Genomic DNA, 26,350 nt, shown 5'->3' with positions numbered 1-26,350 from the left:
AATGAAAGTGCTTTTTGTAGGAGGTGTGGATATCATGAGGAATATGTCGAGCATTTGTGTGAATACTCCCTATTTGAAAATAAGAACTTGCATATTTTTGCGAACATGACAAAAAGTAATCCAAAAGTATTTAGCATTATTCAAAAATATGTGGACAAATTTATAAACTAAAGATCATAAAAGCTACCTGTGTTACTTCCCCAGTGCACTTGGGTAAAAGTAACTACTTATTTATTTATTTATGAAATATTTTTAAATGAGTACCCCCCCCCCCCCCCACGTTGAGCGCCTGCCTATAAGACCGATTTGTCAACGATAACGAAGAGAATAAAAACAATACAAACCAAATTGTTCAAATAAACATGTTATATCAATTAAACCATTGAAAAATGTGTTTGAGATTTGGCTTTTTTAGACTTTCTACAAAGAAATCTAAATGGCTAGAAAGTTATTTCCTTTTCTACAATTCTGCTTATAAAATAACGGCATTTTTTTCCTTTGTGTTTGCCGTAAATCGACCTGGAATAACCAACAACAAGCGGGAAGTCCAAACCAACTTCGCGCTTTCGTTTACCAGTGACTTGGGCCTGAGAAAATAATATAGAACCCTTGAAAGTTTTTTTGGCAAATGTCCGATTAATGCTCGATCTGCCTCATATCCACATATGGCATGGATGTTATGATCCAATCAGGGTCGTCGCTAGTGGGGGGAGGGGGGTGCGGCCCCCTGCCTAGAAATTTCTCGTCGGCAAATTTTCTAAAAGTGAAATTTTGTCGGGTTTTGCTTTCATAGTTCCCAAAGCAAAACTTAAGCAAACAGTTGGGATAAGATGAGGATTAGACCGAGAAAGTATCACCTAAAAACCATCAGCAATTCAAAATAGCTACAAATTGCGCTATGGGTGTCCAGGGCGGTGAAGAGGATTTCTGGGTCCCGGGTCAAAACGAAAGAAAGATGCAAGGCACATCGGAGGTCACCCTTTAAAGGGGTCCGGGAAAATTTTTTGAGACGATGGTTTCTAAAATTGCGGATATTTTGATTGCTGAAATTGCGATGGTAGCTATTACTCCTCTAGTCAATTCAATATGGTTTAGGTATGACTGGTATTCTATCGTGACAATCCATGCATACTCTAAGGTCCTTAATAGAAGGGGGGTCTTGATAGTTGAGGGGGGGGGGTCAGAAATTTTTCAAAAATAAACAAGCGGAGGGGGGGGTGCATTCCTAGCAACTGGGGGGTCGGAAATGTGAAAAATCTGAAAAATTTACGTGATGATTCTTTTTTGGGGTCAAATGAGATTTTCTTCTGAATACAATCGATAGCAAAATCACAATTATCACCATGTTATAATGCATTGTTGTATTACTAAAACGAGCAGGCTAATTATCATTGTGTACATCCAGGCCTATGTAAATTTTTTTCGGATTTTATACTACTTATCTATGTTAAAACATTTGTACAATGCAACCTCTTCATTTAAGAGAAACTTTACAGAAATTTCACACCTGAAAAAATAAAGGACAAATGAAATAAGGGATATGAATGACTGCATATAAAAATTAATAAACGGGGGGTCCAAATAAGCTCCGGTGGGGTCAGAAAAAAATCGAAAAATTGATAAGCGTCCCCCCTTCCATTAAGAACCTTAGAGTATTTCTAATAGTAATATGCAATTCTATAGAATATGCAATTCTAAATCTTAGGAAGCGAAAAACGTTTAAATACTGCGATTTCTGGAATATTACAAGGAATTCACTCAAAAGCAGCGGTAATTTTGTAGTAAATTTTATGAACATTGTAAATTTTTTAATTTTGGTTAATTTGATCTAAAGTATATTTTCTTGGCAGCCTCAAACTCCAGTAGTGCTTTTTCTCCACAACTAGGGGGGCTTTTGAGAAAGTTGTAAACAAACCAGACAAAATTGGCGAGCTCTGATCGGCTAAAAGAAAATTGTAAACAAAGTATCTAATTGGACGAAAACGAAATTCCGCCTTTTTAAAAATAGCATAGCAATTGAATCTAGTTTAAGTGATTTCCACAAATGAGTTCTAACTAAATTGAAATCGTCAGCCTGATTTACACGAGACGAATTTTTCGCGCGAAGCGAATTTTTCGCCACGAATTTTTCGCCTGCGAATTCGCTGCGAATTCGAAGTTCAATTTCCACTGGCAGAATTTCTTTTGCGAATTCGCCGCGAATAATGCAAAATGAAATGGCGTCTGTTCGAAGATTGTTGTTATTAAAAAAAAGCGAGCAAAAAAGCAAAGAAAGGGGTACTTGGTTCGAAAAATTTATTCAGAACGTCTACAGAAGGGTGAGTTTCATCTTTTGGTAAGGGACTTACGCTTACATGACCAGGAATAAATACTTTCGAATGTCGCCAACTACATATGAGGAGCTTTTATCGTTTATTGCACCAAAGACGCCTGTTGCTAGAAACGTCCCATTCCATTGTTTATGTTATAGGTGCGGGATTTTCCCAGCATTGTTTAGGCCTAGTCATAGGTTACTCATTCTTCACCCATGTTGTTGTTTGAACCATTGCGTAGTTTTCTGTCGTTTTGCATACTTTTGAATTAGATATGTTTACTTTGCGTAGCACCATTCGGCCTAGCCCTTCCTTTGGGTTCGTGTCAGATGTCTTCAATTGCTGTTCTGATTGGTTTATTTTACAAGGCGAAAAAATTCGCAGCGAAAAAGTAGGAATGGTTTCTACTTTTTCGCAGCGAATTATTCGCTGCGAATTCGCTGCGAATTTCCTAATCTCCACTTCTGCGCATATTTTTCGCGCATTCGCGGCGAAAAATTCGCTTCGCACGAAAAAATTCGTCTCGTGTAAATCAGGCTTAAAATTCAACATTACCGAGATTCAAGTAAATTCACAGAGGAAGGTTTCTGCAAAGATTTGCTGGCAGCACCTTTTAATCTTTGTGAACATCTACAAGATGGTAATCAAGCATTTAATAGATTTCAAGATATTTCTAGTAGCATTGTTAACAAACACGCCCCTCTAAAATCCAAAATAGTTCGAGCAAACAATTAGCCTCTTACCAAAATTCATCGAAAAGCAATAATGTTACGCACAAAACTAAAAAATATTTATGATAAATATAGAACTAAAGACAATTTTCAAAAGTATAAAGAACAACGAAATCATTGTGCAAATCTTCGTCAACATGTGCAAATCTTCGTCAAATTTTCAATGACTGTTTTGTACTCCAATGTACTACAATAGGTACTGGAAGCCAAGTACCAGGTCAGATTTTATCCAAAGCACCTTCATTGACAGATTTCTGCGTCTCAGAGGAGAAAATACTCAATATTATACGTTCCTTAAACCCAAATATGGCACATGGATGGGATGACATATCTGTTGGCATTATTAGAATTTGCGACGACAGCCTAGTCTTTCCTCTAAAGTGAACATTCAAAGCATACTTGAAAGAACGCGTTTTGGAAAAGAGCCAATGTCGTTCATGTTCACAGAAAGAACAAAAAGAACCTCAAGCAAAACTATCGTCCCATTTCCCTCCTTCTTATTATTGGCAAAGAATTAGATAAGTTAATGTTTGATTCTTTGTACGAGCACCTTTCCTTTCATGAACTGCTAAATCTAAACCAATCTGGATTTCGCCCTGGAGACTCTATTATCAACCAGTTGATCTCAATTGTTCGCTCTATCTCTGTTGCATTTGATGGGCTTCAACCCTCCTCTAGATGTACGGTCGGTTTTTTTAGACATTTCGAAAGCTTTCGATAGAGTTTGGCATGATGGATTGGCGTGATCTACAAATTACAGATTACAAATTACAGAGTTTGGCGTGATCTACAAATTACAGCAAAATGGTGTCCCTGGGCAGTTTTTATCACTGATTCGCAGTTTTTTGAAAGACCGCATGCAGCGTACTGTCTTGAATGGCAAAGCATCACAATGGCGCAAAATTAGTACTGGAGTTCCACAGGGGTCGATTTTAGGTCCCCTTTTCTTCCTTGTCTACATCAATAATCTCAACAGATCTCAAATGCAATTTTAAGTTATTTGCCAATGACACATCGATTCTTTCAGTTGCTCACAACCCAAGTGAAGATCTGAATCATGACATAGATCGTATCAAACGTTGTGCACACGACTAGAGGATGTCGCTCAATCCTGACCCGGCGAAGCAAGCAGTTGAAATGAAATTTTCTAGAAAAAAGATTATCATTGATCAACCGCCTTTATTCTTTAACGATGAAACTGTCATGAAGGCTGACGAACATAAACATCTAGGGGTCGTGTTTGACAACCGACTTACCTTCTCCAGTCATATTCAATCTGCAATAGTAATGTAGAAACAGCACTAAAGACCACACCAAAATCTTGTCCAAATTTTTTCTTCTTTTCAAGTTGTAGCCTCTTTGTCTTTTGATCGAACCAGCTATCCGCACGGACTAAACAGGATTTTGGTATAGCCTTTGGTGCTTCTGTATTGTTTTTTGTTAAGGTCAATGGGTAGCCATGCCTGTCATGCTCCCATTGGCATCGTCTTTGTAATCTTGTTCTTGTAAAATGTAAAAAAAGATTTACAGCCCTATAAATACGTATCTTTCTTTTTCAATGAGAAAGGATTGGAAAATCTTAAAAATTTCACTGCATAGAAAGTCTTCGACATTATAAAAGTGTCCCAATAATCTTGAAACTTTTTATTGCTATGTCTTTTCTATAGGGCTTGCTTGTAAGAACGAATTTATGTATCCTAGAGACGTGTTCGAGAATATGCGAAAAATGTTTCTTGAGACATTGATCTAATTAGAAACGCTTTACTGCATGAAAGCCACAGTCTAGGCTCTCACTCACTACATTTACCTTTTCTTTGGAATTGTTACTTTACTTTGCTAATACCTTGGCTTTAATCATTCAAAAATTTTAGAAAATGTTTAGCTATACAGGAAATGTTTCCCAACTTGAATGCTGTAGTTACACTAAAAAACTACTTTTAGCAGCTTCGGTTGTCTAGGGAGGAGGAGCTTAGTTTCAAGAAAACACAAGATTAAATAATATTGTATTTGGCTTGAACATTAACGGCAATTTGTCTCGTTGTGGATTGGTTAACGAGAAAAATAGCTGGAACAATAGTCTAAACACGATTTCAGCGCTCCGCCATAGTTTTTACAATGCGATAAAATAAAGGGGGACTGGAAACAATAAAAAATCCCTTTGTTCTTATAATCAATCAACGTCGTGACAGATTGCCTTTAATCCCCACTCTCAAACTGTAATTAATTAAACCTCTTATTTCCGTACCAGCACCATTTGAAAAGCTTCCTCTCCGTTTATGACGCACATTTTAGAGAGCAAAAATTATCTCATTTTGAAAAATTCACGAACTCATATCTGAGAAATCCTAATTGGAGGAGACTCAGTGAACTCCGATTTGAGCCAATAGGAATAAATCTCTAGTCAGAACGTCATGAGCGCATGCACAGCGAGCCTCGATGAAGAATAGGCGATGAAGAATTAGGTTAATTGAAGAAGAATTTCGAGAGGCGATGATGAAGAATTTCGTCTTCTGGCTTCAGGACCTCGACCTCGCCTAGCCGCTCACGGTCTTCCGACAGAACTTTGAAAAGAAACGATTCAATGATAGATTCATAATGATTTGATTTGATTTGATAAGCTTTTTGCATTTAAGATAAGTGTTACAGTTTTTTCTAACATGACTATTGGAAAACAGAACTTGTCTTTCTATTTTAAAATTGTTTGCACTAATGTTATTGGCAAATAAAACGACACATATCCCCTTGTGGAGATGTTAGACTTTACGAAGCATTATTTAAACATTGAGATTTTTCATTGGCAAGCACGCCAATGACCGTACTTAAATAAGCGAGCATATATTCGAATAAGACCGAGGCCCTCCCAGGGGTTATGGAGAACAAGAGAAGCTGTAGCCTGCGTGCAAACTTTCCTTATAGGCTAGGGTTTTTAGAGGAAACATGAAAACATGAGTATTTTTAATGGGCATCAATGTAATATTTGAAGATGATCTCTCAAGAGAAGGGCCTCAAGATTATCATATAAAAGGAAAGGTCTTCAGAATAAAGGGTTGGCCAATTGCCTTTGGAATAAGGTCTTCTTGCAACTAAAACCCAGCACCAAAGCTCTTAATTTCTCCGGTAAAGTCTTGTTAAACGCACTAGTTTTCTTTATTTTGACAGGTCAGTTATCGTCACTTATATATGTTTATAACCATTAAACAATAGCCTTTTATTATAATATCGTGATTGTTTGTCTATTAACAATCAATGCATTTTCATTGCAATATATTAATTAAAATCTTACGGATCTGCCCATACTCAATTTGTCAACAAAATATTTACAAACTTTAAACATGTTAAGATAATAAAATGGAGATATCTCCACATGAGTCAAAGCTAACACAAAACACAATGGTGTGCATCTTGATAAAATGATTCTACAAACACAAAGAATATCAAATTCTAGATTTTCCGTAAGAGAATGAGACGATGATGGTGCAAAAATCTATTGCCACCGTTTTTGATACGTCAGTGATCCAACATTTTAATGTCTTATGGAAAGAAAGTCTCTAAGGAGAAAACGCTGCATCTTTCTCTTTGGCTTATAAGCAAACCCAGTATACGTTAGCCGTGAGATTACAGCAAAATCTCCTTGCAGGAAAATTTGCTATTCTTTTCCTATACTAAAAGGTTATAGAAATGCATTGGGGTCTTTTTAACAATTCCTCCAGTGCTGATTAGTAGTAAATTTGACAAGGACCCAGCCAGTACCCAAATGAAGAAGAACGCCCGCTAGATTGAAGTGACTTTATATTCTGGCATATAGCTAACAAAATTGCCTCCATCCTTTCCTGTCATCTCTAATTTTTAAGAAATCTAAACATATTAATGGGTATCTGACTTTATAGCAAACTTTATAGGCACTTGACTATGAATTGCTAGCTATAACAATGCATGATTAGGGGATGTCAAACTTCATTGGCTCTTATTTTCGAGCAATTGCTTATACATGATAACCTGTCGAATTGCTTTGCAGTAATCTTTGATGATATCGTCAGTATAGCAGTTGACATCGACACCGCTGTCCAACAGCAATGCGGCGCACTGGAAATGACCCTTCAATATTGCGTAATGCAACGCAGGCCAGCCCTCGCTGTCTTTAGTGTTTAGATCCACTCCTACTTCGATTAGTCTCTTCAATAATTCAACGTTTCCATCCGAGGCTGCAACGTGGAGAAGAGGAGTTGAACTGCCATCTGTCTCTCTTTTATCGTCGAGTTTTGATACAAGAGGATTTCCACTCCTGAAATTAAGATTTCATCACAGTTCAAACAGGCATGGGCAATTGGCTTGTGAAAAGAAGCGCAGGTGAAAAGATGGTTGTTTTCTGGGTCAAAAATATAACATAGAAAAGAAAGAAGCATTAATAAACATTTTCAGACAACACTGATTCTCATTTTCTGGGAATCGATGCCACTGTTATGACAAAAAATTCTGCCGCGATCAGTCACTGCCATGATATTCGATGCTTAAATTATTTCATTTAAATCAACATAATTCTATTTCATTTGATTGGATTTTAACATTGACCATAGCCTGCTCAAATAATCACATGAAATAGGAATTTCAAAGAACAGCAGCAAATTTTCAGTTTAGAGATTAGATTTGATATCAGCGTAAAGAGATTATATTTGATTTTAGAGCCAAAAAAACTTTATAAAGACACAACATCGTTGTATTGACATGTAGCAAGGACCTACTGCATTTCAATTTATGTCAAGTTGTTTGCGACCTGATATTTTCTGTGCCACAAAATTACCCAAAGATAAGACCTAATATTACAGAAACTTTTGTCTCAAGGCTGAGTGCAGCATCTGCTCATGGCATGCTGGGATTCGCTAGCAAGATACATTCTGGGATTTTTCATAATTAATTGTGCACGATGAAAAAGTGAATTGCAGCTGGCATGGAAGATAGATAATTCAATAACGATAAAGAAATATTTGTTGTGGATAAATTCTCGTACAGGGTTGTGAAATTAATTTTCTTGGATGCTTTTATCAAAAGTGAATTGCTTTTTATCAATTGTTAAAGTTTTTTTACTAAGTTAAACACTAATGAAGATTTCACTCTAACGCGAAAATTAATAACGATAATTTTGAAATGTTAGGACCCCCATTTACGTAGCACAAGAGCCGTTTTGTATGGTAAGAGAAGTAGAGAAAGGAGTGTTACCAGAGGTTGTGTAATTTTCGTCAAAAGGGCGGATCTCTCAAAAAGATCAAGAAGATGGGCTAACATTTTTCATGAATGCCGATGGGGTTTGAATATTTCAATTAAAGGGTTTCACCTTCCCCCCTCTAGCCATGCCTTTGTGCGACCCATGATGTTACGTATTATTGGACGTAAAGAGATATTCAAACTGTAGCTAGAGCCTGTTGGAAAGGAGATTGCCAATAACCCAGTTTGATTGGTGAGCAATACAATAATGAAATAAATTGTGATTACACTTCCTATGACATTTTGATTATCATAAAGATAATTGTCTATTGTGTTGACAGCATGGAAAATACTTATAATTTATATCATTCATATAAAATTTCCCCGTATAAAAGCAGGTCAAACAAAAAACTTTTAGATAAAAAAAACAAAAAACAAAAAACTTTTACTTAGAAAAAACAAAACCTTTAGATCTTAGCAGCAGTTGGTTGTCTTATGAAAAGAGAGAGGCTACGTGTTTACAAAACAGTTCTTATTTAACAAAAGATGTCTTGATGGACAAGCTATTATGTATATCCTTGAGGATATATTCGATTCTTGTTCCTTCCTGGTGATGCACAACATGTGAGGTAAAATATGTGCAATAAAGATGGATTGTCGACGTGAAGACCCTTTCGATCTTTTATTGAGCAAATCTGAGCAGCTTTATTTTCAGAAAGACGCAATTAACTGCAAGCAGGGAGCATGGAAATAATATTACATTCATAGCTAATGGTTAGAGGAAGCACGAAACTGCTCCTTCGAATCACAGCAATGAGATGAACAAAACAGGATAGCATTTTGGAAGAAAAAAGAAGAAGAGACTGGGCTTTGAGATGGGGGCAGATTTACACCAATATGTCCTAACAAATTCCTTCTAAACGTGCCTTGCTTTCACCGTGGGACACTTCCTGGGACTCTGACAAAAACTCGCAGTTCCTTTAATGTATAAAACATATGATAATAGTTCCTTGGAACAAAGTTTATAGCCTTGAATAGGTATGAAGAAAGGATGCAATTAAGGTTGCCTCTAAAGATTACAAAGGAAGCCGAGATGAGGTGAGAAGGACAGAACATACAGATAGAATGCAGATAAGAAAACGAGAAGATGGCTGGGCGAATTTAGGTGCTTTAGATATGCAGTTAATGCGAGGCATTAATATCCATTGGCATCAATCTCTGTTAGCATTTTAACGTGCTTATCTTTTCGGCAAATGGTTCAAGCAAGTTTCTTAAAGGGATTGCTTAATTGAAATATGCCACGTTTACTTAAATAAGATTTTTCATTAAAGATTCGTGTGAAACTTTTCATGCCTTCAATATCACTATTCTCGGATGATTGATACCTATTTCTTAATGCGCCAGATATGCGCCCCAAAAGGAAGATTATGGAACTGTTACCCCATTAGATTACCATTTGTAAAAAGAGGCTTGGTCTTCGAAAATGTTTTTTGCATCATTATATGTATCATTTTGCGAATTTACTTTTTAAAAAAAGGCCAATTGATCCTTTCTGGTTTCTGTCGCTCGCACTAAATGTAGCGGATAAATAACCAAATCGACTAAGCGCAGAATAATTAAAAAATAGTTGTATTCTACAAGAAAAATGAAAAATATTGAAAAGGGAGTGTTATGGCAAATGAGTCCTCTGTGTGAGCTCTAGGTGCCACAACTGTATAGAACAGTTAAGATTTGCAAGGAATCCAACTGACTAACAGCAAATTACTTTGTTTGAATGACGGGTCTACTAAATAAACATTTTTGTATGATAAATGGGAGACATCTCAAAGATAATAATAAAAATAAAAAACTTACCGGGAATGGGCAGATTTTTCAAAGTCACTTTCTGCAGCCTTCTCGCTTGCTTTTTCTTCAACAATTGTCCTCTGGGTTGCAAAAGGCAGTACCAAATTGAACTCTTTCACTGACTCCAATGAGATTTCTGGCCTTGATGCAACATCATTGTGTCTTTTTCCGTTTTTCTCGGAGCAGCCAGTCCTTTCTCCGTCATTCCCTGGGTTCTTCTCACTCACACCTGTACCTCTAATTAGTCCCATATCGGCAAGTGGTTGCTTGATCCTAAATTTCTTGATGACATATCGCCAGTTTTTCTTCGGCTCCGAGCAGGGACTTGCATCTGTGCCCTGCTTGCTTGCACTTTGACGCTCCTGTTCTTTTGATCCGCTTAAATCAAACCTGACCCTTAAGTTGTTCGCTGAAGGTTCTGAAGTTCGTCTTTTCATTGCACTTTTCAATGACATAGACCTCGCTCTTGAGCCTCTCTCACTAAAAATCTTCTCAAGATATGATTTGTCCTTGCTATCGATACGAAGTAAATCTGGCGCAGAGAAAAGACGTCTTGTACGGCCAGTGGACTTGCTTTTGTGATTCAAGATATTTTCGTCTGACAAGGACCTTTCTCGACAACTAGATTTTCTGCTGGTTGACCTGTCGCTTGCTTTTTTGAGCTCACATTCTGGGACAAACAAAGCTTTTACTGCCTCGGATGCACACAGGGGTGTTCTCTCGTCGCAGGAATTTTGAGTACATGACATACTTTTGTCCGTTTCGTAAAAAGGCAATTCTTTGGTTGAATGAATAAATGTTTTTCGGCTAATGAGGCTTTCAGGCGAATCCATCTCCTTTTCAGATTTGCTCATAGACAGAAAACCATCTGCTCCATCTCTAGACTTGTATTCTGTGCTCGTGTTGTCATGGCTGCTCGTTTCACATATTATAGTAGCTTCAGTGTTGTGCTTCGACAAGTTCGCTTTACTTGATTTGTCTGCTTCTTTTTCAATGCTATCAAACTCAGTTGATCTCTCCAAATCCTTGCCAGTTTTTAAACAGGATTTCTTCTGATCAAAACGGCCCGTAATCTTGCTAAGGCGAGTTGTTTTTAGGTCACCTGCTTGCTGATAATCCTCACATAAATTCCCTTTTGTACACTTTGTCTTCAAGCCACTCATTTCCAAACTCTTATCGACTATGTTGTAATCTGCGGCCGACATTTTAGAAGCAATACTTTGCCCTTTCTCGTTGTCATTACTGGCCGTTGTTGAGAACTTCAAAGCAACACGCGAGCTAGGGCCTACTTCTTGCTGAAAGTCGTTTTGCTTATCTAGTTGATTCTCTGGCTTAGGCATTCTATTATGAAATCCACTGTTACTTGTTTTGATTTCTCCGAACTCTGCACCATTATGCGTTTTAGTGTCACCCTGCATGTCCGCAAGACATGGGGTTTTGACACTAGTGTTATCGCAAGCACCATCTTCCCATACTGGATTTGCGCAAGCCCCGTTGCTGCACATAATACCCTTATTGGATTTTGTAATACCATCTCCATTGCTCTCCTTATAATTTGTATATTTCCTTGCAATGTCAATATTTGGTGCGCTATACGTTAATTCTTCCCTCTCAAGTGAAATCCCATAAGCGCACTTTTGATCCTCAAGTGATTTATTAGCGATTACAACCTCGTTGCAACCAAATCCTTGATTGTCAAAGCACTCATCTTCTTCCTGCATATGTCCATTTTCATTTGACTGCTTTGAATCCATCGTCAAACCTTTTCCTTGAATTATGTCAATTATGTCAGAAAACCCGTCAAAAGTTGTTGATGATCGACGTTGGGGCAACATTGAGTCTGTTGCACCGCTATCGCTATCAAAGTTGGGCTCAAGACAGTCGCTAGTCGTTGTCATCATGTTGTACACTATTAAACTGTTTCCTTCGCATGCTTCTGACATTCCGTTGTTTAGATCTTGTGTAAGATCTATCCCTAAGCTTGAAATGTCTCTCTCGGACTGAGAAAATCGTCGCTTTAGTTTGTCAAAAACTGTGTTTTTGCGGCTTAGTCCATGCAGGTCAACGTAGCTATGATTCAATCTCTGTTTTGTTTTGCCGAGAGGGGTGAAATCTGGCAAGCGCACCATCCTTCAAAATAAAGTAGCCAACGCTCCCCTGGGACGTAGCTCAATCTCCTTGTACCTTTGCTCTGATTCTTGTGATTGCCGACTCTTGAAATGACCACGCTTTTGGACAACTTTCTTGCCTTTCCCTGGATGAGGCAGTTCCAGCACTCCTGCGGTGACCACCAAGCGACGTTATCTAAGTGCAACAGAACAAAGAGGTTAATAAAATATCGATAGATTTGAACAAAAATAACAAATATTTTCCTTCTACATTCCCAAGTGAATATGGCGTATTGTCAGAGCTAATCCGTGTGTGTTCAATATGTGTAATTGAAATCTACACAATCTCCGTTGAATTTGCTCTTCTCATTTCCAATGAAAGTTAAGTCACGTGTTTTTTAATCGAGTTGCAAAGAGTATCGGCAAGCAGCAAGGATAAAACTAAATTCCGTCACTGTTATCCAGCCCCGGTTGTTTATAGCAAAGCACTTTTGATTATGATGTTATCAAGGTATGCTCTGGCTTCAATATGATTCTCACAATATTGACTAATACTTAGCGATTGCTTCCTATCAAAATACAAATGATCCTTATTAGCACTAAACACGCACTTTTCTTATATAGTATAAGTTATAAGAAACAGTCTACTAGAAACCCAGAAACGGCCATAAATCATAATTTCCTTTTGGTACCTTGACTATCATAAAGTTAAAATAGCCAAATCGCAAAGGAGACCGCAGAACAAATTGCATACTTGAAGGGGGGGGGGGCAAAACGCCTATGACAGCTAACCTGCTAAAAATCCATGAGCAAGGCGATTTTTTGGTTTTAAGTAAATATTTTGAATTATTGGAGGAGCTCAACCAAGGCCTTGAACATACTCTAAAACTACAGTGTTGTATAATTATTCTCAATCATAAACGCAACATTGCCATCAGGGCCAGCCAGACCGAGCCTTGGGTTTGCCACAACTAACACTTTCTTTTTGGTTTCTGCTCCAATTTTTTTGGTCTGCTCCTAGTTTTTATCACACAAATAAAAAGTTTATCTTTCACCGATGCAAGGATATGACCACGCATCTGGCATTAATTCTATTTGTAAACTCGAAAAATCATTCTTTATCCGAGAGAAAACGAAAGTTGGCATCATGTCAAAGAAGAGCAACTAACATATAGATCTGATGTGAAATTTAGCGTTTCATTTCTCGAGAAATATTTGGTCTGTTAGCTAGTATCTGACTGAAGAATCAAAGGGGAAATCCTTTATTGTCTGGTGGTAAACAAACAAGGTTGTAATAAACATAAAATTCGCGGTTGTGACGCAGAGACAAACGCGCTTTCGTGGAGTATTTGTTCCGTGGTTATTCTTAAACATTGAGTCACACAGGTAAGAATCTCCTATTCATGCAATTTGTACCCTTTTTATATTCATTTGCCGTGAATCACAGAGAAGCGAATGCAGGTTAATGCAAATATTGCTTTGTGATAAACCCTGGCTTCATTTTTCTTCAAACAGATCTTCTGGGGATGAAGTTGGATTGTTGGCTTTGTATTGACTAAATAAATTCGACATAAACATTATAGATATATAAGATAAATTTTATGTTAAACTGTGATTCGTCCAATGTTGTGTATCTTATGGAATGTAAAGTATGTGGTGTACAGTATGTGGGTAGCACTTTCACGCCGTTTAGGCTTAGGTTTAATGACTACAAGGCGTGCAATCGTAAGTTTATCGGGGGCTCTTCGGGTGTACCTTAGGCTGATTTTTTCCGGCATTTTGCAGGGAAGGATCATCATGAGTTTCTCGAAGATATTGAAGTAACTATTATAGATAGACTTAATGGGAATATGTGAATGTAGGATACGTGAAAGTTTCTGGCAGTATAAGTTAGAAACTTTCGCGCCCCGGGGCCTTAATATTAGGTTAGTTGAAACATAGTTTTATTTCTATTTCCAATCTCATGGATCATTTTCTCCTTCTTACAGCTCTCCATTATTTCCACATAATAATATGTTATAATTTTCATGGTACGGACAGACAACATTCACCCTTTCTCGTTATTGTGCATTTCTGAGTAGTTCACCATCTGCCTTCACGCTTCTCTTTTGTTCTTTTATCTATTGTATTTATTCCGCTTTTCTCACCTTCAGCTGGGCCTAGAAAGCTTACTTGTGTCGTATAATTAGCTGTTATTGTCCTTGCTTGTAAAATGTGTTCTTTTGTTCTTTTGTTTTGTATTTCTTATTTTACGCTCCAAATATTAGTGAAGGTTATTCTGAAGAAGTATATTGCGAAACGTTAATCAAGTCGTTTTTTTACTGATCATCTTTTGTTTTGTATTCCTTATTTTACGCTCCAAATGTAAGTGACGGTTCTTCTGAAGAAGCATATTGCGAAACGTTAATCAAGTTTTTTTTTACTAATCATATATATATATATAAATATATATCATAGAGTTGAAGAAAATAAAACTACATGGTTTATCTCTACAAGACTGTTTCGTCAATAACTCACTCTTTAGGAGATTCTCCTGAAGAGTGAGTTACTCACGAAACAGGCTTGTAGAGATAAACCATGTAGTTTTATTTTCTTCAACTCTATGATATATCACGCTCTACGTGCTAACGTATTGAGCACTGTACTACGGAAGTATCAAAAGACAAATTTCTATATAAATATACATACTGTCAAAAGCTCGAACTCCAAGTGTAATAAAAAAAATATTGATCTTCACGAAAAACACTCTCATGTAAACGTTTTGACCGAAGTCTTCATCAGTAATACTTTACAAATCAAATAGAGCTAGCATATACAAAATAAATACAATAGAATTAATAAAATAGGGTTGGTACAATAAAGTGAATACAATGCATCAACATGCCTAGTGTTTAGGCCCTTAGGAGAAAAACTGTCTAGCTTATACTGCCAGGAGCTTTCTCGCATCCTATTCCCCCCAGTTAGCCTTTCAATTATACTAATCCTTATATCCTGCAGAAACCCTCGGTGGCCTCCTCCAGAAGGTACTGAGGATCCCTGACTGAACCTACGATTACATGCCTTATAGTTATTAAACCTTAATCTAAATGGCGTGTTGGTGCTACCAACATACTGCACACCACAAACATTGCACTCTAACAAGGCGGAGTTGAAGGAAGATCTGGGGGCGTTCAAGAGAAGAATTAGACTGAAATGGCATTTCAAGGATAACGAAGACATCAGGGACAAGGAGAAGGACATTAAAAAATTTAAAATCAAATCTAACTGGCAACCACCTGGATCGGACCCCTTCTTGAAAACTATCTTTCGCTGCTAGAGAAGGAGGTGTGTCTGTCTCACCGGAGGGTAACAACTTTAGTAATCTTTCTCCTTCTGAACGTGTTTCTTTAAATAATCTTAAATGTGATAGGGATATAGTTATAAAGGAAGCGGAGCAAGGTTCTGAAGGACAAAGGTGCGGACAAAGGCTCTCCCACTACATAAGCACATTATAATTATTATTATGACTTGTTAGTGTCAAGCATAGTCAAATAATGTCGAGAAGCATCAAACATATTTAGATCAACACAAATTTGGCGCGTTTGCAGTGAATTCCAACCGACTTAGATATCAGCACAAAGGTTGTAGGAAAACTTGGAAAATCTACTAATGACGTCACAAACTAAGCAAACTTCAGCAAATATCATAAATTATATGATACATCAATTGAAAGCTCTTGAAATGCGCATTCACATAAGACCTACAATTGCTGAATTGTGTAATTCATTTTGAATAATTGGTCCCTTCTTGGATTCTGAATCTCCATACTCGAAAGTATATGAAACCATCAAGATCATCTCGGCTAGGTGATAAATCAGATTTTCGCAGCCATAGTCCTTGCTATTGTTGCAAGAGCATTCGTTGCTAACGAAGCAGAGGAAGCGGAAGCGAATATCGCAGCGCAGAACAACATGCTGCAGTCATACCAGGCGCTTTTGAATTGAAATCTAGATGGATTGAAGCAAGTGTTGGTATAAGACATTTATTTTTTTGTCGTTTCACCCATATGATTAAAGGCCTAAAGCTGATATGCATGAGGGTGGCTGTCTCCATTGATCTATCACCCACTTAACCCACGAAGCAAGTACTGCCTTCTAAAATCTTCATGCAGACCATCGCAAAGAATTTCTGATACCCCATGTAAGCTTTTGGATATGCAAACGTGTGCCCTACGAGACCCCTTCCAGAAAGTTCAATATACATTTGAGTTCACTTGACGCTCTGTTTACACGAGACCTGCCTAACCGTACTAATTTGAGGTCACCTAGCCGTACTCATTTGAGTTCACCTACGAAAGCGGACTCATTTGAAGCCGGTCTCACTTGGTGTTGTGTAAACACTCAAAATAACGTTTATTTTGATTTTAGTTTTATGTGCACTCTCTGTAGCAGTCAGCAGTGATTTCTTGTTCGCAACCCTAATGTCAAAGGTTCATCGAACTCGACAAAACAGGTTGGTTGCGTTAGCAGAGCAGGGCTCCAAACGACATGATCAAACGACAAGCTGAGAATTGAAAAGAAATAGAAGAACCTTCTGGACGAGGTAATAGGGACCTTCGGCTCGAGTGTTTTGAGCTTTCTTTCACAAACGATCTTGAGTTCAGGTCTTGTGTGAACAGAAAGCGTAAGTGAACTTTTTTAGAGACGGTCTCGTGTGAACAGGAGGAAGTGAACTCAAATGGATACGGATCTTTTTGGAACCGGTCTCGTGTAGGCGTATGCTTATATTTTTACGAGGGGATTACCATTAAGAGAAGGAGTGATCTTGAAACTCTTCAATAAATGATCGTTTCTGAAATGAATATTGCTGGTAAAAAGATATCTTTTGTTACATTGTATCGAAGTCCCAGTCAAAACAGCATAGAATTTGAAAATTTCATGATTGGATTGCAGATGCTTGTCGATCAAGTACAAAATGAAATACATCACTCGATTATATTGACAGGCGATTTAAATTGTAGATCTGTGCAGTTGTGGCCTGATGATGTTGAAAATCCTGGGGGAACAGCGCTTGACGAACTCATTGAAACAAATAATCTTTATCAACTAATAGATACTTCAACAAACATTAGAGAAGAAGGAATGTCTGGCATGAACATTGCCAGCATCAGATTATTTATGGCAAAATAAACATCTCAGTTCCGTATCCTCCTCCGTACAAACGCATTATTTGGGAGTACTCCAAAGCTTGTCCCCTAAAGATTAAAACAAAATTAGCAAGTATTGAATGGGATCACGAATTCCAAGGCCTCTGTGGAAATAAAATGACAGATCTCTTTACTAGCAAATTACATTCTATACTGTCCCGATGTATACCTAATGAAACCATTAAATGTAATAACAAAGATCCTACTTGGTTTAATTCTCATATTAAAACAGCGATTAAGAGAAAACACAGGGTATTTAGTAAGTATTTGAAGCGTGGGAGGAAACCTGAAGATTGGAATGAAGTAAAAGTTGTTCGCAATGAAACTTTTGAAATGATTACTGCTGCAAAAGAACAGTATTATTTAAAATTAGGCCAGAGACTACCCAGCTCCCAAGTCAACGCAAAGACCTACTGGTCAATCTTTATCAGAATTCTAAATAAAAAGCTTTTGTAGCTATCCCTTCTTTATTAGAAAATGGACTCTTTGTAACAAACATTATGGCAAAAGCTACAATTTTAAATAATTATTTTAAAACGCAATGTTTACTTTGGAAGCAAGCAGTTCACTTCCCCCTATTGCACCTACATGTAATGTAACTTTGCAGTTTCAAGTTTCATATTTTATATAATTATATAATTTCAAGTTTTATACGATAATTATATAATTATCGTATATAAGATAGATTGATTAAGGAGGAGCTCTATATTGAGATAAACTAACCGAGAGAGAGCCTCCCACCCCATAAAAGCAAAGAAACGTTAGGAATAAAAAAGAACATAAACCAGATTAACCAATACCCAATTACAACCCATAAGATTTGATGAAATAGAGTTTTGATTTAAAGCGAAACATTGAAACAGAACCAGCAACACTAATAAAAAGAGGAAGAATATTCCATAATTTGGAACCAAAATAATGATTTTGCTTATGAATTGGTTTACCGTCATGTGTTCAAACAACGTTTCTTGCGCATGAAATTATTTGAGAGCAGTTTTGAATTTATGATTCAATTTCTAGATAATAACAGATTAACAACAAATCAATCACGAATCAATCACAAATTAATCACTTTAATCACAAAAAGTCAAATGTTATCACACACAAAATTTCTTTAATCACAAATTAATCAGCAGTGACTATCAATCTCGCACACCATTTTCAAGAGTGATTTGTCCCGCGGGCTAAACACTAGCCCTTGGATGAAAGCGGTGATATTAACCCGGAAGGTCAATAGGTGGGGCCGAATCAGTGCTCCATGGGAAGATACATGGTATTTGGCCCATGACGACAAAATAGTCTGTGACGCGCAGGATGGAATTCCATCGAAATGACGTGGATTAGCAGGGACATATCTAGCGGGTGGTGTAGAGGTGGGTGGGTGCTAGCACCCTCAATTCTTTGCGAGTTGGTCGGTACATTTTCAGTTGGTCCACAAAATTCTCAGTTTTTTGGTGAAGTCGTATATAGGTTGGTGAAAGTAGCACCTAATTTTTTCCATCTATGCCTTTTGTCGGTATGTTTTACTACAGATTACACTTCACCCCCTAGTATGGAAGTTCAGGTTACACCGCTGTTGATTAGGGCCAAATAACCTGATGAAGTATATTCAAATGTGCAAAATCCGTGAAATGTGTTAAAAATTGGCAGAGATCTTTCTCCGAACCAAGTCCAGTCAAAATATAAAGTAATTCATTTGAAACTATTAGCAAAATGGCAAAATTCAGTTATTTCCATTGCCATATCTTAGTTAGTTTGCAAAAAAAATTGTATTTCTAGAGGAATTTTGTAATGCTCCTGAAAGACCGAGATACAGCTTTTTCTTTGGGGGGGGGGGGGGGGGGGGGCAGCCGTGATAACTTGGTGAAACAACAGCCATATTTTACAAAATAAAAGTAGTCTACTTATGCTAGTTAAGTTAAGGCCCCCCAGTATATCGGTCCTTGGTGCTCCTGCTATTTGACAATATCATAAGTCAAGAATTCTAAAAAAGGATTTTGATAACGTCACACGTTGAAGCTTTTCAAAACGAATAGTCGCTATACAGTGGTGGCACGAGAGGAGGGCTAGGGGGGGCTACAGCCCCTCCATTGGAAGCATCTAGCCCCCCCCCCACATCGGAGGAAATTTTTGGTTATTGTCGGAGCAAATTTGACAAAATAACGTACGAAAACTGCTTATTTTAGTCATTCTAGCCCCCCTGTCGGAAGCTCCAACCCCTCTGTCGGAAGATTTCTGGGGGAAATGGAACTTTTTATACTAACCAGCTAATAAAATGGTCTTTGCTGGTTGAAAGCTTTCTCACCGTGCACCCATAATTATCACATGCTATCCAAAGACGCATGGGAAGATGGAGGGAGTAGGGACAAAGGCCATACCCCAAGCCTTTAAGAATTTGCAGAAACGAAATTATCTTCTGGGTTTTTTTGAACCAATAAGGATCAGATCAGCGGCGGAAATTCAGGCTTTCTTATGGGGGGGGGGGGGGGACAGGCCTACGATTTTCCGACAAGATAACAGCTTGGATCATGTCCAATTTCAAAGCAACTGCACAATTTGATAAGAATAGATGATTTTTTGGCGAATCCCTTTAGAAAACTTTGCTAACCACACACACCATAGTTAAGTAGCAAGAAGAGCAACCCATTTATGATTTTTGATATCACCAAAGATTTATCTTTGATATCGCGATCGATATCTCATTTAAGACAATTGATGATACAAGAGGTCGACCGATTACACTTTTTACAAGTCGTACGTTCATTTCATGCATTTTATATTGTTTTCGTCAGTAGGAAATACGTTTGAAAATAACTTTTATTCGGAAGAATCTGATAAAAATTTCGGCTATTCTTTACGGAATTGAAATTAAATATATAATTCACAAGCAGTTTTGATTTGGGTCATATATTGTTTGATTGATTATTTAGTACTGGCTAATATTTTATCAGCTATGCTGTGTTCAAATTTTGCAAAAAGGGCACAGAGAGGTTATAGAGGCTCCTGGGGTAAAAGGGAAAAACACAGATCACCGACTACGCTCCTTAGATTAGCTTATAATTCCTTTTCAGAACGATTTCTTTGAGTAATTTCGACACGTTAAACGGTTGTCAATTATCCAACGAAAGCCCGAATTTTCCGACGACATCGCTGATCGGGGGGGGGGGCGAGCCCCCATAATTTCCGCCACTGAATCAGATAGGAAATGAGGAAGCAGAAGTTACGGTGACTCACTCTAGTCGGGTCAACTGCTCCGAGCTGCTTTTTGCCTTTTTATTCCCCTGCCTTAAAAATAACATCTTTTTGACAAAATATATAGCCAAAACATGTTAATCTTATCTCAACATTGGCATTTAATGTTTCCATTGTCTGAAGAGCAACGATTTTTGAGAACGAGCAGATAATCCTCTTTAGGCCTCTTTGGAATCTTTTCCGAAAGCATGGCTTCTTCACAGCTATTCTCATTAAATGAACGTTTAAATAAGCTTTCCTACAATTGACAAACTTTGACAAGGGCAAAAATGAATCCAAATTTGAGAATAGCTCTGAAATATTGATGCAGTTTAAGTTTTTGTCAAGCCAAATTTTAATAACTCTACCTTTAATAGCATAATTTATTTATGTACTGAATCGCAATCTGTCCCTCTACGGTAGGACTTAATTGTTGGAATCTTGAAACGTTAACATGAACACCTCATACTAAATGCAATATTATACCGTCTTGTTGGAAGACGATATACGTTCTTGGGATTCAAATTAGCTAAAATTGAAAAGCCGCCTTTTTGGATAAGTAAACCCCCTTCGTCAATGAATTTCATGCGCGACATCTTAAATCTTAACACTTCTGAAAAGAAACTTAGACAGAAAAGTGTAAAGCCTGATTTACACGAGACGAATTTTTCGCGCGAAGCGAATTTTTCGCCACGAATTTTTCTCCTGCGAATTCGCTGCGAATTCGAAGTTTAATTTCCACTGGCAGAATTTCTTTTGCGAATTCGCCGCGAATAATGCCAAAGAAAATGGCGTCTGTTCGAAGATTGTTGTTATTGAAAAAAAGCGAGCAAAAAAGCAAATAAATGGGTACTTGGTTCGGAAAATTTATTCAGAACGTCTGCAGAAGGGGGAGTTTCATCTTTTGGTAAGTGACTTACGCTTACATTGTCAGGAATAATTACTTTCGAATGTCGCCAACTACATATGAGGAGCTTTTATCGTTTATTGCACCAAAGACGCCTGTTGCTAGAAACGTCCCATTCCATTGTTTATGTTATAGGTGCGGGATTTTCCCAGCATTGTTTAGGCCTTGTCATAGGTTACTCATTCTTCACCCATGTTGTTGTTTGTCATAGGTCTTCAACCATTTCGTAGTTTTCTGTCGTTTTGCATACTTTTGATTTAGATATGTTTACATTGCGTAGCACCATTCGGCCTAGCCCTTCCTTTGGGTTCGTGTCAGATGTCTTCAATTGCTGTTCTGATTGGTTTATTTTACATGGCGAAAAAATTCGCAGCGAAAAAGTAGGAATGGTTTCTACTTTTTCGCAGCGAATTATTCGCTGCGAATTCGCTGCGAATTCGCTGCGAATTTTCTAATCTCCACTTCTGCGCATATTTTTCGCGCATTCGCGGCGAAAAATTCGCTTCGCACGAAAAAATTCGTCTCGTGTAAATCAGGCTTAAGGCAGATGCCACAACCAAAATTTGCGGCATCTTCTAAGGAAGAACGTGCACACGCTTTTAGAGGAAAAAAGGTAACAAGCTTCTTTTCTAATCAAGTGATTCCGACTTCTACCCTGTGTAAAATAACAACATTAACGGCACGTGAGCTATACATGCTGTATGTTAATGCTTAATTACTGAAAAATAGATTACCTGAAATTTGTTTTCCCGCAGCAGCGAATGTTTGGTACGCACCAGCACTCTCAAAATTAAAGGTTCTGAAAATTCGTAGATGTCCGAGTGATTTCGCCTGTGCCTAATTTCGTGACAATAGTGACGCATCATTTTAATAACAAATCTCATATCGTGGGTAATTGTTAAGTCATCCACACCCAATCTATTGCTGGCTTGTAAAAACAAAACGACGAGGAAATGCATCCTGCGTAAGTATTTGGCACCCTCTTAAAAATAGGACTGATATCCAGCTATGATTTCCGGTGACCAGGATTAAAACCGTTAGGTCCGTCAGAATACCCGTCCAAAGTGTCGAGGGATTTTTGTTGGACAGGCCCGGAATAGCTCCTCCACACACCCGTGTCTTTCCTATTCAAGCCATAGAAGTATCAAGTTGTAGAAAAAATCAATTTCAATAAACTAAGAAAAAAATAAAGAACAGAACACTCTTGCCTCAACTTGTCTGAATGATTTGATTATTGAACTTCGGCTGACATTATTTGGTTGATATGTAAAAAATAGTAATTAAAACGGAAAAGGAGAGACACACAATAAAAAGAGTGAATATTTTGAGAGATAACTGTACGTTATGGTTAGGGGCGGTGTTTTATTTTCCTGTGATATAAGAACATGTTTAAAAGGTTGATCATTGGCGGGATTTAGAGTTGAAAAATAAATAAAATCATTATTTTGTAAGAAACGTACTTTACGAAATGAGTACTCGGCATCAGTGGCGTGTTGGTAAGTGAGGGGCAAATCACTCTAAGAAATATCGTACACCTTTTGTAAAAATCCTCTTGTTTTATCTGAAAATCCCCAGAAATCTTTTTGTTTTGGGCAAAATCTCGTACGCAATTTGCAAGAGAAAGCGCCCCTCGTTGGGAAGGGGATCAATTGCCCTAAATATCAGGGGTGCCAAAATGGATTTTCACTTTATAGGGGCGCCTAAGGCGCCTTAGCCAATTAGCTAGCAAACGAGGGCAGGGTGTACTGATGTAGTGGGTGTGGGCATAGGCAGACGCTTCTAGGTTTATGGGGATTTATGAAAAATACAACTGCTTTTTGTCGGAAAATCTATGTTTCTCACCTCTCCTATGAATTTTCCTATCTAGACCGTTGTCTGGTGGCTATTACTTCTGTTTGCTATTTGATATACTGTAATTTGAGTTTAACTGATATCTTAACGCCATAATGGATATAAATGAAAATTTCTTAGAAAATGGAAAGCATTTTAATTCAGTAACTAAATTTGATCACAACCGACACACTGTTGCAAATAGATGCGCAAGTCACAGTGTAAATCCGTATGACATACATATTGTTGTATGTTGCCCTGTTACAATCACATTTTTTGATGACATTCAGAAGCTTTAAACTTCCTTAGTCCAAGCCAACAGAGATGAGAAATTCTTAACAAAAGTCTGGTACCCAGGGTATCAAAGACTCAAACTGCTTAGTTATACCTCACTTCATTCATAGACTTTTGTCATTATTGTCTCTATTAATGACAGTTTGTGGTATTGGAGAGATAACTTGGAAATATTATCTTATCAAATTATTATTTATGGGCCCCTTTAGTCAAAGGCCCCCCGGTTCAGTGACCCTCCTGACCCCCCTCTCCTCTGCACTGGTTGGGCTTTTGAGGAACCCGCCGATATTTTTGGGCTTGGCGGTAAAAGTTCAGATTTATCGCCAATTCATAAAATTATTGGTAGGGTGCAAGGTAGATTACTGAAATGATAATAAATGCTAAGAAGAAAAAGCTGAGGGATTATGGCCCAATCTGAAGAAAACTATATATTGTTGATAACTATAACTATAGTTGATATACTATAACTATATACTATATATACTATATACTATATATATTCTATATACTATATATACTATATACACTATATACTATATATATTCTATATACTATATATACTATATACTATATATATTCTATATACTATATATACTATATATTCTATATACTATATATTCTATATACTATATATACTATATATACTATATACTATATATATTCTATATACTATATATACTATATACACTATATACTATATATATTCTATATACTATATATTCTATATACTATATATACTATATACTATATATATTCTATATACTATATATACTATATATTCTATATACTATATATTCTATATACTATATATACTATATATACTATATACTATATATATTCTATATACTATATATACTATATACACTATATACTATATATATTCTATATACTATATATTCTATATACTATATATACTATATACTATATATATTCTATATACTATATATACTATATATACTATATACTATATATATTCTATATACTATATATACTATATACTATATATATTCTATATACTATATATTCTATATACTATATATACTATATACTATATATATTCTATATACTATATATACTATATACTATATATATTCTATATACTATATATACTATATATACTATATATTATATATACTATATATACTATATATTCTATATACTATATATATTCTATATACTATATATACTATATATTCTATATACTATATATACTATATATACTATATACTATATATACTATATATACTATATATACTATATACTATATATATTCTATATACTATATATACTATATACTATATATATTCTATATACTATATATACTATATATTCTATATACTATATATACTGTATACTATATATACTATATACTATATACTATATACTATATATACTATATCTTATATATATTCTATATACTATATATACTATATATACTATATACTATACTATAACTATAACTATAGAAGATAACTATAGTTGTTGAATATGTTAGCATATTGCAAAAGCTAACATATTCAACAACGACACCAGAAAACCGATTAAAAACCATCAAACAGATTTCAGCCTAAGGATTGCTTCAAAAGGTGCGCTTCCCAGCAAACTGGAAGCATCTAAATGCGAATGTTTATTGTCTTTGACGGCAACCATGGTGCCACCTCAGACAGTATAGTCATGACTATGGTATAGTTATATCCCGGGCTTTTTCCGATATATAGTAGAAGGTTGAAAGGTATGATATCATTTAATAAATAGAATTCAATATACAATGTTTTGCGGAGGATGGTGTGAGCAGCTAAGAAATTTCAGGCCGCAAAAATTTGCAAAAATAAAGGAGTGTTATACAGAGCCACCATAGTACTACAGTCTCTTTTGATCAAGTATCCATGATCTTTGCTCAAGGGACTTCTCTTGGCATGTTAACTCGAAGTTGTGGTGAACATTACATCTCAAGACTGGTAAATACCTTTTATCTTTGAAAAAAGTGCGTTTTTAATAACATTTATGAAAGGCTAATCATTGAAAGGAGGATACTCAATTACAAACAATGTTGTCCATCGACTGAGAAACCCTTATATGATATTGACCAAACTTTCCTGCAACTTTCATGTAAGCAGAAATTACTCCATGAACAGAGGTGTCTCAAATGTTCCAGGCGAAATCCGAATCTCATCGCACAAGATCTAGAAATTCTTAGCGATAATGAAGATTTAATCGAAAAGTTTTCAATACAGGGCAGTAAATGAGATTCAGCCCCCCTCCCCCTCATTTTTAGAAAGCTGTGGGTAAATAAACTGCTGATTTGCCATTGAACGTTAAAATTTAGGACTTGTTTGAAGTTTTACGATATTATGAAATCAAGTTTTCCTATAAAATGTATCAGATATTTATGATTCGATGAAAAGCTGACAATAAATTTTCTAAACATTCGTCGTCACTGGGTGGACTGGGGTGGACATGTCAAGAATACTTTTTTTGTCCACCCCAGTTTTTTCGAGCTGGTAACGCCACTGATTCCATAGGTATAGCACAGAACAAGAGTGCAGGCAGCGTGCATTAGTAAAAAAGTGGGGGCTGAAACGGCTTGCCTCCGAAAATTTCTTGAGGCCACGCCCTTTAGAGAGTTTGATAACGCCCTTTTCAGAAAAAATTTGCTACTTTCCATCCTTATTTATAAACAGTCCGATTCAGAGCAGTTTTCATTACTA

General features: G+C 36.7%; 1 protein-coding gene and 1 long non-coding RNA gene across 2 annotated transcripts; one reads left to right on the top strand and one right to left on the bottom strand.

The window, feature by feature from the left end:
• Window positions 1-4,230: 4,230 nt before the first annotated feature.
• On the bottom strand, window positions 4,231-22,706 carry LOC135690610 (uncharacterized). The gene is made up of 3 exons (XM_065208213.2): window positions 22,253-22,706; window positions 10,097-12,391; window positions 4,231-7,325 (listed from the first exon to the last, which is right to left on the bottom strand). The coding sequence occupies exons 2-3, from the start codon at window positions 12,214-12,216 to the stop codon at window positions 6,998-7,000; spliced, it is 2,448 nt and encodes an 815-aa protein (XP_065064285.2). The 5' UTR covers window positions 12,217-12,391; window positions 22,253-22,706; the 3' UTR covers window positions 4,231-6,997.
• LOC148960451 (uncharacterized) lies at window positions 13,318-18,160 on the top strand. The gene is made up of 3 exons (XR_016145283.1): window positions 13,318-13,581; window positions 16,041-16,205; window positions 17,195-18,160. It is a non-coding gene; the product is annotated as an uncharacterized LOC148960451 (long non-coding RNA).
• Window positions 22,707-26,350: the final 3,644 nt, after the last annotated feature.

The sequence above is a fragment of the Rhopilema esculentum genome, chromosome 4 (genome assembly GCF_057945365.1).
Source record: "Rhopilema esculentum isolate cy_ngs chromosome 4, ASM5794536v1, whole genome shotgun sequence".
Lineage (NCBI taxonomy): Eukaryota > Metazoa > Cnidaria > Scyphozoa > Rhizostomeae > Rhizostomatidae > Rhopilema > Rhopilema esculentum.
Note: the sequence above shows the minus strand (reverse complement) of the source record. Positions and strands in the feature narration are given on the sequence as shown.